This window comes from Lotus japonicus, chromosome 5 (assembly GCF_012489685.1).
Source record: "Lotus japonicus ecotype B-129 chromosome 5, LjGifu_v1.2".
Lineage (NCBI taxonomy): Eukaryota > Viridiplantae > Streptophyta > Magnoliopsida > Fabales > Fabaceae > Lotus > Lotus japonicus.
This window is the reverse complement of record NC_080045.1, coordinates 55,943,434-55,956,897: the sequence shown is the minus strand read 5'-3', so window position 1 is coordinate 55,956,897 and position 13,464 is coordinate 55,943,434. Positions and strand designations below refer to the sequence as shown.

Genomic DNA, 13,464 nt, shown 5'->3' with positions numbered 1-13,464 from the left:
TTGTGAATATTTATGAAGAAGAGATAGATACAATGTTTCACTTGACATAGTCATGTGACATGAGGGTACCTTAATCCGTTGAAACCTCAAACTCGTGCACTTGTATGCTAGACTTCATTGATATTTAATGGATGGAGTTTTTGCTATCACTGACCTTGTCTAATAGCTTTTTATTGCTGCAGAGTTTAGAACGTTGTCAACTTAAAGATGCAGTGGCTTCTAAGCCTGGGAAACTTCATTCTTTAGGTACTAAAGATTCTTACTATTTTCCTATGAGCTGCTTGAATTTATTCACTTCCGTCCCCTTTTCCTTTCTTACTAATGACAATGTTATTTGAACTTCATAGCTGTTGATAATGGCGATAACTGGAGTGTGGGGCAGAGGCAGCTACTTTGTTTAGGGAGGGTCATGCTTAAGCAAAGCAGGCTATTGTTGTTTATGGATGAGGCAACAGCTTCTGTTGATTCTCAAACCGATGCTGTGATCCAGAGGATCATACGAGAAGACTTTGCAGCCCGTACCATCATCAGCATTGCTCATAGGATACCAACAGTCATGGACTGTGATAGAGTTCTTGTTGTAGATGCAGGTATGATAGTTCTTGCATGTTCTCACTTGGACTATAATCATAGTATATCATACTATTTTAACTATAATCATAATGAGGTTTTCTAACTTACTCTGAGGGGTTAAACAACCCCATTTTAAGTGGATTTATGTTTTATTTCGATAGATATGCTTCCCTCAATTACATTAGTCTATTACATTTGCTGATAAATAAAAAATAACATTAGTCCATCTACGATGGGATATTTGATGTTTGGGTCAAGTTATAATGCTTGACTATGATAGTATATTTCACTTTTAACTTTATATTCTCTCATGCATGCTCTATGAAGGATTACAATGGTATTATTTACTATCTTCGGATCAGTTTCTTTCTTCTTAGTATCTATTCTGGCATACAGAAGCTACTCGTAGAAGCTTATTCCCATAATTGATTTTAACTTTAAAATCAGTTGTAGAATGATTTTCAAACATGCACTAAGTTCTGCTCTTTTTTCCATTCATAGGACGGACAAAAGAATTCAACAAACCCTCCAACTTGCTCCAGAGGCAATCACTCTTTGGGGCATTAGTTCAAGAATATGCCAACCGCTCCACAGGACTATAAGAAACCTTGAGCTCCTCTTCCTCTGTCAACATCCACCATCCATATAGCAGGGCAAAAACAAAACATATCTTTCTAAAGGTCAGGCCTTTTGATTGATACTATAAGTTCTATATGTAAAGTTAAATGGCCATATTTGTTGGTGCACAAAACTAGTGGAGGAAGGTGCAGTCACCATTGCAAATCATTCAAACATGAACTGTTTCATAGCTGGTGTATTTTGACTAGACAAGCTTCATAAATGCTTGTAAATGGTTTTCTAATTACATTCGGCCAAAGTAGCCTTACTATACAAAAGATGTAGTGATAGTAGGTCCTAAGTTTAATCGTCCGGAAAGAGAAGAAATACACGTTAAGAAAAGTAATTCATGTATAAAAACACCATGTATTTAGCACCGACTAAATCAACCCTACATTAGTGTTGATTGAGCTGCACCACACTTCCAAGTTTTATGGAATCACCTGAAATTGATGTGGTTGCGTCGGGTTTTGAGGGAGACAAAGGTGAGGAAATGGATTTTGAGGTGGATTTTGATGAACCTGTTCTGAAAGGAAAAAAAAAGGGGGGGGAGAGGAAGGAAGAAGAAGGAAATTAAGAAACCAGCAGGGTCAGAGAAGATCAAGTCCAAGGGATTTAAGTTTTATAGAATTTTTGTGCTCTCAGAAGTTAAGTTTTGCTATAGAAGCAATTTTCCGAAAGTTAAGTTTCACTTAGAGAAAACAATTTGCCGCATTTGTTTTCGACAATAACTTGCGAGTTGCGCTAAGAGAAAACAACGTTTTTTTTGTAGTAAACAATGACTTAAAAGTGTAAGGTTGTGAACAACAAAACCCGAGCTATGGTGTAGAGATCACTAAAAATTACTGAAAAGAATAAAAAAAAAATGGATTAAAAATTCAATAAGAATTAATGCATAAGGTGTGTAAATAGTAGTTTTAATTTTTTTATTTAAAGGATGTGCAAAACAGCAAAAGAAAGTTTATTTTTTATTTACTTAAAGAATAGTTTTGGAATTACAAAAAAAATTCAAAAACAAATTGGGTCTGTTATTAGAAATTTTGGCTGTGCCAAAAACAATCCCCCTAAAAAAAGGTAAAACAGTATTCCAGGCACCTGTTTGGTCCATGCTAGGCTCCATGGATCATGTATTTACAACATGCACAAATGCTACTGCTTTACTTGCAAAATTAGAACCAACAACTGAACCAAGAAGGTTCAACCTAAAACAGCCATCGAACCCAAGAAAAGTTGCTTTTTTACATAGATGCTCAAGAAGGTCTTAGACACCCATGAAGTTCCTGCACTGCATTTCCCAATGCTCCTTCGCTTGCTTAACCCTCTCTACCCTCTCCATCTGAAGCCTTTCCTCCCAGTAATCCTTGCAGCTGTAAAAATGTTGAAATTACTTGGTTAAGAAACTTGCAAACAATATACTATATGCTATCACGGCTAAGGTGGAGTATAGATGGACTTGTGCATGTATCTCTTCCCTTTTTAACATGTGTGAGAAAATGGCATCATACCTTCGGCCTAACAGAATATTCAATTCTTCTAAGTGAACAGCATCTTCATAAACTCCTCCCTGTAATCAACAATGTGGAAAGTTTAAGTTTTCAACTATTTTAACAGGTTCAATAATGATAAACCAAATAAAAGAATTGTTTGCCAATTCCTTGCAGCTCAACTCTTAATCGTATAAGTGTATAACTGATCAATCATTGTTGTTCAGCATTTAAAGGTGTGAAATAGGCAAAAATGTAAACTAAACAATGGAATTTTTGAAATGCAATGCAGTCAGTAATTGAAGGATAAATGAAGCTTAGGACAGAATCCTGGTTTCTGGCCTCATGCGCGAAGATATGGTTCGTTCAATTTTAGCAGTTGCTTTGGCATTGTAATTTTGTTTGGTCATTGCATCACAATTAAGGATAATCACATTCCAGATAAGATAATATGCAGCACTCATTAGGCCAATGACTAGCTGTCTGTGGGGACTAGGTTGATTTTTAGACAGTGATGAATGGCCAATATTAGATCTAGAATAAACTTCAATACTATCTTGAATTTGGGTTGAACATTACTCAAACCCCAAAAGCTAGTTCATGAGGTGAGAACAACCCAGCTTTTATAAGCTCTACTTTAGCTATATCTATAGCTGACGTGAGATCTCTACAATGACAAGGAAAGGATGAAATTACAGGTTATTAGCATGTACCATAAGGATGTGATTAGAATGGAAACCCCTCATTTGTACATTCCTGATTAAATTAATGAAGTTGTAGGGAAGTTAGCTATATCTGGTAGCTTACCTCTCGGCATAGAGGACATTTCTCCTTTGGATCTGCTGCCTTAAGTCCATCAACAATAGTTACAGATGCAGCTGAGCAAGCGCAACTGTAGCAGAATATGTGGCCGCAAGTCAGAGAAACTGGATCAAATACTGTATCCTGTCATAGAAGAGGCAGATGAAAAATTTGCAAGTGACAAAAAAGAATGGAAGAGATCTTATAAGAGAGATGCTTTCACAGAAAAAGATATATCGACAATGAGGAATTGTAATACAAGACCAAAAGTCAAGTGTTTTAGGAAATTTGGCTGGATATAGGACAATATAAGGAGGTCTGGTTCCTAAATACCATCGGACATAGTTAAAATATATAAACCATTTTCAAATAAAATAGTCTATTAAGTGTCCTTTTTTTTTGTGGAAACATAAAACTATCCAGTTTAAAATTTTAATGCAGGGCACTTCAAGTTGATTTGATATTGCTTGCATCTGAGCAGCAATAGTCTTCAATCAGACAACCACAGCATATATCCAACCCAAAAACATCCAAAATGAGAGAAATGCACAAATAAAAAGGATTTCATCTAATCCAACAAATGAAACCATGTAACTTACCATACAAATAGAGCAAGTCAGGTCAATATCAATTTTGATGGAATCAAAGATCTCACAAGTAAGTGAGGGTTTTCCATCTGTAAATGCCAGGGAACATCCATCGAGCAATGCAGGTGCCGCCTTCTTTGACTTCACTTTAGTTTCCCTTAAGTTGATGTGTAATGCCATAAGCTCACAAAGCCAAGGACTCTGAAGAATTTCCTTATGCATTGTCTGGAGTTGTGACTTGAACAATTGCCCTTGCTTGGAATAATGAATCTGAGTCATGGTAGTAGAAGAAATATACAAAGAACACCACTTATTATAATGGGGATTATCAAAACAAATTAGAATGCCAAAGAAATATGGAGAACTTAATATCTATCTTGAGAACCAAATCAGAAAACACACCTTATCATATTTCTTCAGTATTTTGCGTATCGCAATGGCATTAATCAGTGCATATGTGACTAGATCTTTTCCTTCTTGAACAAGGACAGTATGATTCCCTTTGAATTTTCCTTTCAACTTGAGAATGTACTTTCTGAAGCCAGAAGCAAGATGTAGCTGCAGCAATTTCTGGGCACGGTGGTTAAAGCACCCTAATATTTCTGACATTTCATTGAGAAGGGACGGGAAAAATGTCCCATCGCACACTGAACAATTACATTATATCAAGTTAGCTTAAAGGTAATTGGAAATGCATGAACATGGAAAAGCTTAAACATCCCCCCTTCTCCCCAAGAAAAAATTATCTCATTACTAGTATCAGGATCCTCTCATGTGAAATTTCTCTCATGTTTGCTCGCTCAACACTATCATCAGACACACGTCATAATACAACATAAAAATTCTCACATTAAGATAGAATTAATAATTAATTTCTCTTCATTATTCATATTTTTTGCCATAGGACATAGATATTCCAGATATAAATTATGAAGCACACACCAAAGTCTTCCTGGTTCCCCAATTTTCCAATCAAAATTCAGGACCTGAATTGAATTATATTTCATTTCAATAATCAAATTCAATATAGATCAAATCATATTCTTTTTGATGATCTGGGCAATGATCCAGAAAAACTAAATTGAATAGAAAAGAAAACATTTTGATGATCTGGGCATTGATTAATGGAGATTAAATTAAATAATAGATAAGACTTATTGAGATTGATGACCTGGGCATTGATGAGGGCAGGATTTGATGCCAAGTGATTCATGAAGGGATTGAGAGTCTCTCCTACACTTTTTCATGATCTTTTTGAGCTTCTTGAAGCCAACCCCAGGAAGCTTCTTCTGCTCCTGGGCTTGCATGTACTCCTGGTATGTCTTGCAGAACTTCATCTTCACGTAGAAACATGGAGGAACGCACGCAGGGTGTGCCGTTCAAATGGTATATAGAAAGAAAGAAAAAAAACTCGCTAAGAATGAAAACACGCCGCAAAATGAATGAGAAAACGGTTCAAGTTTGAATATGTACGTGGCTCCTTGTTGAGTTATTATAGTTTCCGTAATCATCTGAAATTGTAGCTGTCACGAGGGATAAAAACGTTACACAAAAGTCTCACTCTGAAACAGTCAAAATCGATATTTCCGCATGTTTACTGCCACTGGTAACCCAATGAATACGAGAGATCAGATGGAATATTCAATATTGAAACGAACACTTGCACAACACCAAGAGAAAATAACGTTTTACCACTTGAATTAAATCTTATGTTTATCTATTAGATCAGCTCAATGACTCATCTAATGTTTTTCTATTAAGTTGAGCTGAATGACTCAATCGAGAAAGTGATTATTTGAAGTTTTAAGGTTGAGATTTAGAGTCTTATAATAGTACTCTTATGACCTGTTAAATATATTGTATACTATTAGCTCAGATGGTATTAAATCTGATAAGATTAGGTATAATAAAAATTTAATATTGTACCGTATTTAGTCATATACATTGTATAACTTATCATATGGTATATTTAGGCTATGTTTGGATTGATGGAACATAATGGAGCGGAATGGAATGGGATGGAGTGGAATAAAATTCACTTACCATTGTTTGGATATTTTATAATGGAGTGGAATAAATTTACCACTCCATTGTTTGCATAATGGATGAAATGAAATGAAATATAATTTATTTATTCCTATTTTACCCTTAATTGCAATTTAAATATCATTGATTTTACCCCTTTCTAATATCAGTTTTTGTGTATCAGTTCAGTTCAATTGGAAGTAGTGTCAAGAAAACAAACAAATATAGTATAAGGGGTGAGATTAAAAGCAGAAAATGACAACAGATTTTGAAACGAGAAGAAAAAAAGGAAGAATGGAACATAACCAACCATGAAAATATTAGCGTTAGAGAAGAGGGTTTATTGAGATAATATTGTGAGTGAACCAGTTATTTGTGAATGAGAGCAGAAGGTCCATTGCAACTCGATCGGGATCCAACATAAAGGAGAATCTTTCAAAAAATCATAAAGGAGAAGCAAAAGGATAAAAACGTGTAGTTGAGGAGCAGTTGCAGAGGGGTAATATAGTATTTTAATAATTTTATTAGGTGATCAGTTTTTGTTCCATTCCTTTCCACCCAAATTGGGAGGGAACAAATTTAATGGAAAACAATGGAACATGATGGATCTTGAACCATCACTTACCATTGGGTTCCATTCTATTTTAACCAACACAAACAATGGACCATTCCCTCCATCCTTCCCATTCCACTCCACTCCATCCCCTCCCCCCAATCCAAGCAGACCCTTAGTGAATGGTGGTTGTGGGGTTGGAGAGCATTGGTGGTGAGGGGTGGTGGTAGGTAGATATGGTGATGATGATGACGGCTATGGAGGGTAGTAGTTATGGTGGCGGTGACCATAGCAGTAGTGGCGGTAGAGTGCTTCTGGTGGTGTGACGATGATGGTAGTGGAGAATGTGAAGTTGGTTGGGGCGGTGACGGTGGCAATAGTGGTGGTGATGGTGGCAGCGGCAATGACGGTGACAAAGAGTGGTGGTAGTGACGAAAGGCGGTGATTGTAGATGTAGTGGTGGTGGCGGTAGTGGCAATGGATAATGGTGATGTGGCGGTAGAGTGGTGGTGGTGCTAGTGACAATGTTTGTGGTGGAGACGACAATGAGGGTGGTGGTGATGGTGGTAGCCATAGCGTTGCAGGGTGACAATGGTGGTGGTGAAGGATGGTGATGACATTGGTGGTAGTGATTATGTTAGCCGAGTTGATGGTAGTGGTGGTGTGGTGATGACAATTGCAGTGGTGGAAAGGTAGTGATGGAGGATTGGAGGTTGTGGTAGTGGCTTAAATACTTTCAAAGTTAATACGACATAATCTTATACGGCATAATCCATGGTGGATTAAGTAATCAATCATTTTAATGTATAAAAGTTGATTGATAAACTTATGCAATACAATGTTGGCACCATACAATGAATAAACTCATAATGAATAGTATAAACTTATACTTTCATGTCATTTCAAAAAAAAATATTATACTTTCATGCCTAATATGTCGTATCAAATGAATCCTTATAAAACTTTCAAAAAAAAATGAAGAATTTAATGTGTGTGCACCGTCAGTGTAACAGTCATCTAATTGAATTCCGCCACATCAGCAAATATATTCTTGTTTTAATTAAAATTTAAGGTGAAAGTTATTATTCGACATACGTGGCATGCTGTGATTAGTTGTCAGTGTAATACTGTTTACACTGACAGTGCATATCCATTAAACTCAAAAATGAATCCTTATAAAAACCTTTAATGATTTTAATTTTCATATATTGTCAATATATAATTTTTTACACTAAGATCCAATTATTTCATACCTCATCTGCAAAAGTTAACCGAAAAAATTAAAGACTATATATATATTTTTTGACCGTGTATATTGAATTAAAGTTTAACTAACATAAAAATTGAAAAATATTTTATGATAATTAAAAAAAAATTATTCTTAATATTCTAATAATTTTTAAACACTAGTACTAAAATTAAACAATTAGTTTTATAAAAATATGAAACTTCGCTTATGCTTGCATAGTTAGTCCTAAATTCGAGTAAAGAGGGATGGTTCTACTAGGCCTTCAACAACTAACATAAAACCAACAAATATATTTAATATGGATCAAACATGATGAATTTGTGTTGATGTTGGATCGTTGTTTAGAAGCAATGCGTTGTATGACTCAAGTATGATGATAGCTAGAGTCGTTGGATCGACACACAAATGCAATGTTAAAAGAGCAAATATCCTCACATTTTTGTGAATGGATGTTGGTAAAGAAGTTAGCCCAAAATTGCTCAATTATGTTTGGTTCTTAGAATATTGGTACTTTGATAGCTAAATCTTTGGATCGGAAAAGGACTAAAATAATGTGCTATCATGAAACTAATGGATTGGAGATAAAACTTGACACTTAAGGATTTAAGCTTCGGTACACCAGGAAGGTCATGAGAAGAAATGATGAGAAGAAATGATGTGGGTATTATTGTGAATAAGAAATGGAAAAAGAATGTGATGGGTTCTAAAACATTTAGGAACCATATCTTATCTTTTAAATTATTAGTGGGTCAATAAACTATCAAGATCATCAATGCTTACACCCCTCAAGTAGGATCAAAAACTCCTTTGAAAGGATAGTTTTGGAAGAACTTGCAAAGTCTCACTCAATGCATTCCACAACCAGAGAAACTATTCATATGAGATTATCTAAACGGGCATATAAGTATGTCAAGAGGCAAGATATTCTAGTTCATAGAAGTTTTTATTTTGGAGATATATGAGAAATGACAGTATATCTTAGATTTTTATATATTATTAAGTATATAATCTCAATATTTTGAAATTTGAATACTTAAAAAAGGAGAATGATCATCCTTTTACATATTTGAGTAGGACTTCAAAGTCCCAAATTGATTTTTTTGTGGGGGGAGATAAGAAGGAAATTGCAACTTTCCAAGGTAAAATACTCATTTACCATACTTTAATACTATCTTTGGTTGGGTGGAAGGAAATAGGGAAAGAAATAAAACACGAAAACCGATGAATGAATTTAGAAACCTTTTTAAAAGTTCTTTAAGGCTTTGTTTGGTTGGGTGGAAGGAAAGGGGGAAGGAAAGAAAACACGGAAACCGATGAATGAATTTAGACCATTTACAGTGGATAGTTGAATTGGATGTTGAAAATTGTTGAATTTTGTTGATAGGTTGTAGTGGTTGTTGAAGTTTGTTGAGAGTGATGAGAGAGAGGAAAAATGTTGAACATTTTCAACAAAGTTGGAGAGCCTGCGGTGTGCCACGTGGCGTGAGGCCAGTGGCCACCGCTGGCGCGTGCACGACACGCGCAGACAAGGCGCGTCTGCAGGAAAGAGAAACCTTTTTTTTTTTTGCCACGTGTCAGCTTCTGATTCGTGGCTCCGGATTTCTTTTACCCTTATCTTTTGAACTCAATTATTTCATCAAAAAAAATATTTTCTGAAAAAAAAAATTATACCAAAATTCATGATTTTTTTTTTCTCTGTAAATAGAGACTTGGTTCGTTTGATTTGGACACAGAAAAAAAACCAAGTTTTTCACCCTCTTATTATCTCTCTAACCATCTTATTTATCTATCTATTAGCATTTGTTTTGAAATGGATCACAACAATCACCATTTCAACACCCAGAATTCTTCAAACAACCTATTTTACAACCAAAATCACAACAACTATGAAGATCCAAATCAAATTTCTTACCAACGTCCTCAAAATCCCACCAATTATCAAGTCCCACATTAATTCTTCAACCAACGTCCTCAAAATTCAAACTATTAAATAAAAATGTGAAATAAAAAAGTGGTGGGGGTAGGGTGAGTGGTGAGTGGTGGGGTAGGGTGTTGAGAGTTAAGTAAAACCATTGGAGTGGGTAATTGTTGAGAGAGTGTTAAATTGGAGAGAGAGGATGATGTGGAGTATTGGGAAGAGAAAAAGTGGGGTAGAAAAGTGGTAAACAAAACATTTTTTGTTTAACCATTGTATATGGTCTTAGACTGAAAGGAAATGGGGAAAGAAAGAAAACACGAAAACCGATGAATAAATTTAGACTAAGAAAGAAAACACGGAAACCGATGAATGAATGAATTTAGAAAACACGGAAACCAATGAATGAATTTAGACATTCATCGGTTTCCGTGTTTTCTTTCCTTCCCCTTTTCCTTCCACCCAACCAAAGAAAAGAAAGCATAAATTATAAACTAGCTAAATAGCTAAATGTCTTACAAAAAGAGAATCATTAGTTTTAAAAGATAACCTTTCATCTAAATATATAATCATCAATGATATAATTAGTACTACTTCATTAAATTGTCCCTTACTATTATTTGAAAAAACACAAGATAAATATGGTTGGCGGATAAGGTTGAAGTTGTATCCCACAGTTTCCGCAAAAGGCGACGTCATTTTCATGGATTGCGTGAATCAGCAACCCGTTGTTTCAGCAGCACATTGTTTTCATTTCGTTACGTTTCAAATATATACACAACATTTCTTGCGTGTTCTTTTCTTATCCTGAATTGAATTCAACAGAGAATCAATGGCGACTTCTTCAGACTCAGAGAAGAAACAGGTTATGGTGATCGGCATCGACGACAGCGAGCACAGCGTCTACGCCATCAATTGGACTCTCGACCATTTCTTCGCCAAGAACCCTTCCTTCAAGCTTGTTCTTGTTCATGCCAGACCTTCTGCTACTTCCGCTGTTGGCTTCGCTGGCCCAGGTTGGTAACCTATATATATATATACACTATTTCTTTTCTGCCATTTTGTTTTTTTTTTTTGTAATTGAATGGAAAAATTGAATCATTCTCCTTCCCTTGGTTTAGTGTATGCAGGAGCTGCTGAGGTTTTGCCTATTGTCGATTCCGATTTGAAAAAGATTGCTGCTAGAGTTCTTGAAAACGCTAAGCAAATTTGCATTAAAAACAATGTAAGTTCATTTAATTCAATTCTCTCTCTTTCGATTTGGAATAATTCTGTATCATTTAATTATGGATCACATTGACATAGCACACCATATGAATATCTTATCGGATTTATGCGTTAATTTTCGTATTTATGTGGATTGGGACACAAGAAAAATTGTGATGGAATTTTTTATACGGAGATAAAGGGGAGGGGATAGTGATCAACTTATTAGTTTCTAAGATTAGACAATAATATTGTTGCTTCGTTTGATCATTGATTTTACTTTTGACTCGTACGCTCGTGATGATCGGACGAAGTCTAACCAATTACTCTAGGTCGAGTGTAACGCTTGGGGTACGGTGATGACGAGGGTGGTGCTCCGCTTACATGTGGTGTCCTTTGCCGGTGGTACATGTGAAGACACTCTGGCGCCCAAGTTACCAACTGTATATGACAAGTAGGGTTTAACTTAGATTAATTGTACCTAAGTTTGGTCAACATCATCCCAATTCCTAGGTGTAGCGTAGTTAGTGGCGGGCCCTTCAATCTTCTGGGTCAAGCATTCTTTCTGCAGATAAGGTGATGGAGGATAAGGTGAGCCTGCAAGCCCTTCGAGTGCAGTGCTTGACCTTTGGGCTTTGGACTGGACCGTTGACCTCGAGGGATTTGAGCGGGAAACATGTTAGGGGGGTTTATTTGAGCCGAGTTTATGTGGGAGGTAGGTTTATGTGGAAGGTAGGTCAGTGAACACAAGTCAATCACTGTGGTTGGAATGCATTGCTAAGTCGTGATTCGGCTCGGGTTAGGACTTAGTAGCACTATGGAAGAGTTTTGGATCAATCGGTTTAAGTTAAAGTAACTTGGCCCAAGCACATGGTGTCGAATCATATGCTAGAATAGTAACACCTAGCTCTGGCCATTGCATTGAGCGATGGCCAAAATGTAAAGTGATTCGGCCTGGCTATATGGTGTTGAACCATATGCCACAATAGTATCTTTGGAAGGTTTTGGTTGAAAATATCTCAGTTTATGACTTCTCTTACTGGTTTGGTTTGTATGGTGCCTGTCAGCTATTTGCATCTATGCTCTGACCCCACGACTTGGTCCTCATAACTCATAAGTTGACCATCTTGACTGTACTCTATATTGGACTTGGAGTGTCTGCAATATGTATTATGATACTATTTTAGCTTACCGGCTGAATTTAAATGCATCACACTCTCACTCAGGGCTAGACTAATACTATTACACTACAAATAGGGCATTATCTCTGCTTGTTCTGCTTTTTATTTGTTTGATGCAAGAAACTCAATTTAAGATATGATTATTAAGAACAATGTACACGTTTCCACGATTAATTCACAGGCCTAAATCAAATTTGGGGAGAAGTTTATGTGAGTAGCTTGTGGGTGCTAGAAAAGCTGATCCAAACATGCTATTGTTGTTGTATTTCCGGGTCAAGTTTCATTTCATGGTGTATTGCTGTTGCATTTGAATGGTTCAAATAAATAAACTAGGCCCTGCATAGTGCATTGACTTTTATGATCGTTTCTCTGTTCTTCTTTTGAAGTAAAATTAGTGAAATGTGTCTGATATTAGTATTACATATCCATATTTCTATTATTTGGGGCTAACAAAACTGTGGTGTATTTTTGTAAGCAAAATCAGATTAAATGTGAATGCTATATCATTTTACTTCATAGCTGATGTTTCAGTACACTTTTATGTCACCTTTGGAGTAGGTATCTGATAACTATGTTTTCTCAGATAACTGATGTCGTAGTGGAAGCGGTGGAAGGTGATCCTAGAAATGTTCTTTGCGAAGCCGTGGAGAAGTATCACGCTTCAGTGTTGGTTGTGGGTAGTCATGGTTATGGGGCTCTGAAAAGGTACAGCTTCATTCTGGTTTTAGTCCTCATCCTTTCTTTACAGTGATAGATGATTGTGTTATAATAAATAATTTTCTGAAACTGGTGAATCCATCAATATACTGAATTGAATGGAACATGTGCTGGCGAATACTTCATTTGAAAATCTCATAATTCTGCTATATATACTTGACAATTGACAGTGACACTTATAATTTGCAGGGCGGTTTTGGGAAGTGTGAGTGACTATTGTGCTCATCATGCTCACTGCTCTGTGATGATCGTGAAGAAGCCAAAAACCAAACACTAATCTGTATTTGCTGCGTGTACATGGTGCAGAAATAAACATAAACATTTCAGCAAAGAGGGTAAAGAATAATGTTCTCAGAGAGCTTGTAAATCTGTTTACTCTGTTGTTGTTTATAATTTGTACCTTAGTTGTTCTTTGCTGCATAAATAACCAAAGATGAGACTTGACAAGTTGGTTTGGAGGGAATGAGTCATAATAGCAGTGTTTGTCTAACCTCATTTCTACAGTATATTGATTTCGAGTGATATGAATGTTAAACTTTTTGAATTGGGTTCCTC

General features: G+C 36.0%; 3 protein-coding genes across 4 annotated transcripts; 2 read left to right on the top strand and 1 right to left on the bottom strand.

The window, feature by feature from the left end:
- Window positions 1–372: 372 nt before the first annotated feature.
- LOC130720171 (ABC transporter C family member 4-like) lies at window positions 373–1,515 on the top strand. The gene is made up of 2 exons (XM_057570790.1): window positions 373–590; window positions 1,075–1,515. Exons 1-2 carry the CDS (start codon window positions 410–412, stop codon window positions 1,173–1,175), a joined length of 282 nt encoding a protein of 93 aa, XP_057426773.1. The 5' UTR covers window positions 373–409; the 3' UTR covers window positions 1,176–1,515.
- Window positions 1,516–2,135: 620 nt separating this feature from the next.
- LOC130720832 (E3 ubiquitin-protein ligase NLA-like) lies at window positions 2,136–5,533 on the bottom strand. Its single transcript, XM_057571534.1, has 6 exons — window positions 5,235–5,533; window positions 4,466–4,710; window positions 4,076–4,333; window positions 3,483–3,620; window positions 2,697–2,755; window positions 2,136–2,558 (listed from the first exon to the last, which is right to left on the bottom strand). The coding sequence occupies exons 1-6, from the start codon at window positions 5,398–5,400 to the stop codon at window positions 2,453–2,455; spliced, it is 972 nt and encodes a 323-aa protein (XP_057427517.1). The 5' UTR covers window positions 5,401–5,533; the 3' UTR covers window positions 2,136–2,452.
- A 4,964-nt stretch (window positions 5,534–10,497) lies between these two features.
- On the top strand, window positions 10,498–13,453 carry LOC130716771 (universal stress protein PHOS34-like). Of its 2 annotated transcripts, none has more exons than XM_057566778.1 (4): window positions 10,498–10,821; window positions 10,936–11,030; window positions 12,776–12,897; window positions 13,099–13,453. In XM_057566778.1, the coding sequence occupies exons 1-4, from the start codon at window positions 10,638–10,640 to the stop codon at window positions 13,184–13,186; spliced, it is 489 nt and encodes a 162-aa protein (XP_057422761.1). In that variant the 5' UTR covers window positions 10,498–10,637; the 3' UTR covers window positions 13,187–13,453. The 2 variants fall into 2 exon arrangements, with proteins under 2 accessions (XP_057422761.1, XP_057422760.1); XM_057566777.1 differs by having other exon boundaries at window positions 10,509–10,821; window positions 10,927–11,030.
- Window positions 13,454–13,464: the final 11 nt, after the last annotated feature.

What these genes read in the sequence shown, in the direction of transcription:
- LOC130720171 (XM_057570790.1), top strand. Translation starts at nt 410, where the DNA reads ATGCTTAAGCAAAGCAGGCTATTGTTGTTTATGGATGAGGCAACAGCT. An exon ending in AGTTCTTGTTGTAGATGCAG is followed by an intron (nt 591 to 1,074) that starts GTATGATAGTTC and finishes TTCCATTCATAG; the next exon opens with GACGGACAAAAGAATTCAAC.
- LOC130720832 (XM_057571534.1), bottom strand. Translation starts at nt 5,400, where the DNA reads ATGAAGTTCTGCAAGACATACCAGGAGTACATGCAAGCCCAGGAGCAG. An exon ending in TACTGAAGAAATATGATAAG is followed by an intron (nt 4,334 to 4,465) that starts GTGTGTTTTCTG and finishes ACCATGACTCAG; the next exon opens with ATTCATTATTCCAAGCAAGG. An exon ending in TGACTTGCTCTATTTGTATG is followed by an intron (nt 3,621 to 4,075) that starts GTAAGTTACATG and finishes CTTCTATGACAG; the next exon opens with GATACAGTATTTGATCCAGT.
- LOC130716771 (XM_057566777.1), top strand. Translation starts at nt 10,638, where the DNA reads ATGGCGACTTCTTCAGACTCAGAGAAGAAACAGGTTATGGTGATCGGC. An exon ending in TGTTGGCTTCGCTGGCCCAG is followed by an intron (nt 10,822 to 10,926) that starts GTTGGTAACCTA and finishes CCCTTGGTTTAG; the next exon opens with TGTATGCAGGAGCTGCTGAG. An exon ending in AAATTTGCATTAAAAACAAT is followed by an intron (nt 11,031 to 12,775) that starts GTAAGTTCATTT and finishes ATGTTTTCTCAG; the next exon opens with ATAACTGATGTCGTAGTGGA.